Below are 2344 nucleotides of genomic sequence, written 5' to 3' on the forward strand. Positions count from 1 at the left end.
CGGGACTTCCCTGGTGGGCCAGTGGCTAAGACTCTGAGCTTCCAATGCAGGGGGCACAGGTTCAATCCCTGGTCGGGGAACTAAGATTCTGCATACCATGCAGTGCGGCAAACAAACAAAAAGACAATATATGAATGACTATCTGATGATACAAATAAAGAAAAAGAGTAAATAAATAAAATAAATATCTAATATCTACATAGTGGAAGGAAAGAAGGGGATGGGGAGGGAGGGAGGGGAATTCCTGTGCACAGCCAGCTCAAGGAGAGCACCGCCCCTAGAAGGTTCCATTAATGGTCCCCCAGCCCCAGCTCACCCGGCCAAAAAACTGCAGGAAGGTGTTGGAAAGCAGCAGGTGCTTCTCGGCCAGGAAGCGGTAGCGCCGCTTCTCCTCCAGTTCAGCGGCCCGCTGACTCTCAGACACGAAGGCCTGCATCTGCGCGTGCAGCCGGTTCACACTCTCCTGCGGGAAAGGGAACTCTGGCTGGAGGCCAGGGATGGGTCCCTCATCCAGCCCCGAGTGCCAGCGGTCTGAGCCTCCCTCTCCTTCGTGAACCAGCCACCTCCTCCTGGAGGCCTCCCCTGGGCACCCAGCCCCCACTCTCACTTCGGAGCCTGCCCTCTCCTGTGAGTCTCAGCTCTGCCTGCCCTCCAGCCCGAGGGCACTTCTCCCAGGTCGGGCTGGTGTCTGAGCCACCACTCTGTCCCCAGAACCGGGCAGAGGGCCAAGCCCAGAAGTGAGGCCTAGGAAAGTTGGTTTAATGAAAATGCAAATTAATGGATTAATAACCCCCTGCTTGGGAGGAAAGATTCCAAAGAGGAGAGAGATGAGCTTAGTAAAGGAGGCAGGAGAGGAGATAAGGTCTTGGAGATGGAGGCCAGGTGTGGGGCCCTGACCTAGGGAGGAGGGGCTGGGCTTAGCCAGGGGGCAGGAGGTGTGTGTGCCGGGAGAGTGCCGGGCCTGCTGGTGGGTTACGCCTTTGCACCCTGATTAGGGGTGGCGTGACTGAGGACCTCAGGTTCTCCCAGTGAAATAGGAGAAGGCGGGGAAGCCAAGGGAATGCGAGGAGGGCCACACAGTGACTAGGCGAGGAGCGGTGTTGATGGTGTCCCTGTGACCAGGGGTGCCCGCCAGGGGCCGGCTGACCCCTTCAGCTATGCTCACCACACGGGGTGGGGCAAATGACACCCCTGGAGTAGGGCTGGTGCTAGGTGGGGGAGCTTGGGTGGGTGTCGGGGATCCCTGAGAAGCCCGGGGTCGTCCCTAGCCCCTGCACCTTCATCTCCCGTGCGTTCTTGTCCCTCTTGCGCTCCATCCGCCACAGCTGGGACATGCTCTTCTCCAGATTGGCGGCTCGGTGGCGGTACTCCATCTCGTAGTGCTGGCGGCTGTCCTTGGATGGGGTGGAGAGAGGAGGGAGACCCCCATGTTAAAGGGCTCAAGGCACCTGGCCTATGGGCCAGAGCACTGGACAGGGGCAGGGGGCTCAGCCAGGAACGTGTACAACCTGGGGCCAGTCAGTGCCCAGCACTGGCCTCAGTGTGCTCATCTGTCAAATGGGGAAAGGCAGGCCTGCTGGAGATGGGCTGGGGGGCCAGGATGGGTGGCCAGACTCACTTTGATGAACTGCATGTCCAGCTTGGTGTTCTTCTCCATGTGCTGCAGGAGGTCTCCGTGGAACGTCTGCACCTGTGTGGAGTGCAGGGTGGGGTTGATCAGGGCTACCCAATCATCCCCCAGCCCCGGTGTTCCATTGCCCACCCTGCTCCTGACATACCAGGCTCCTGACCAACCATCAGAGAAATGGGTATAACAAGAGACCTGGCTGGATGCAGGATTAAACAGTTAGACACACAAAATATTTAGTGCAGTACCCGGCTGGAAACACACCCTCCATAAATGTGTGATACCTTCCGTTTCTCTGTGCCTTGATTATGCCTACCAATCTTCAAATACCAACTTCCCTACCCCCTCTGCTGGGCGGCCCTCCTGACTCCTTAGGCAGAATCCATTACTCTTGCATTTTGTTTCTAGAATGTGTACAACTTCTTTGGTAATGACCAAATTTCATTCCTCCAGCAGTAGGATGGAATTTGTTGCTGGGCCCCTGGTCATAGCCCCATTTGTGGGAGCAGCAGGAACCAGGTATGTCCCATCTCTGTATTCCTGGCACCGTGGGCTGGGCATGGGCCAGCAAAAGTGGTCACAACTGTTCACAGGAGTGGCAGCTTCCCACGGCAGGTGGGAAGGAGGTGGCCGACCACCCGGGTAACCAGGAGGACCAGGAGGGCTAGTGGGCTCAGGCTCAGAAGAGCTTCACTCTAGAAGGTTTAGGTCTGCATT

General features: G+C 57.4%; 1 protein-coding gene across 1 annotated transcript in view; it reads right to left on the reverse strand.

The window, feature by feature from the left end:
- Positions 1 to 2344, reverse strand: part of BAIAP2L2 (BAI1-associated protein 2-like 2) — a 30879-nt gene that overhangs the window by 17905 nt on the left and 10630 nt on the right. The window contains exons 5-7 of the mRNA XM_010845091.1: positions 1619 to 1690; positions 1278 to 1394; positions 317 to 463 (exon numbers count right to left, since the gene is read on the reverse strand). Of these exons, the coding sequence (XP_010843393.1) occupies positions 317 to 463; positions 1278 to 1394; positions 1619 to 1690 (336 nt within the window). The remainder of the gene's footprint in view (positions 1 to 316; positions 464 to 1277; positions 1395 to 1618; positions 1691 to 2344) is intronic.

The sequence above is a fragment of the Bison bison genome, unplaced genomic scaffold (genome assembly GCF_000754665.1).
Source record: "Bison bison bison isolate TAMUID 2011002044 unplaced genomic scaffold, Bison_UMD1.0 scf7180017864213, whole genome shotgun sequence".
NCBI lineage: Eukaryota > Metazoa > Chordata > Mammalia > Artiodactyla > Bovidae > Bison > Bison bison.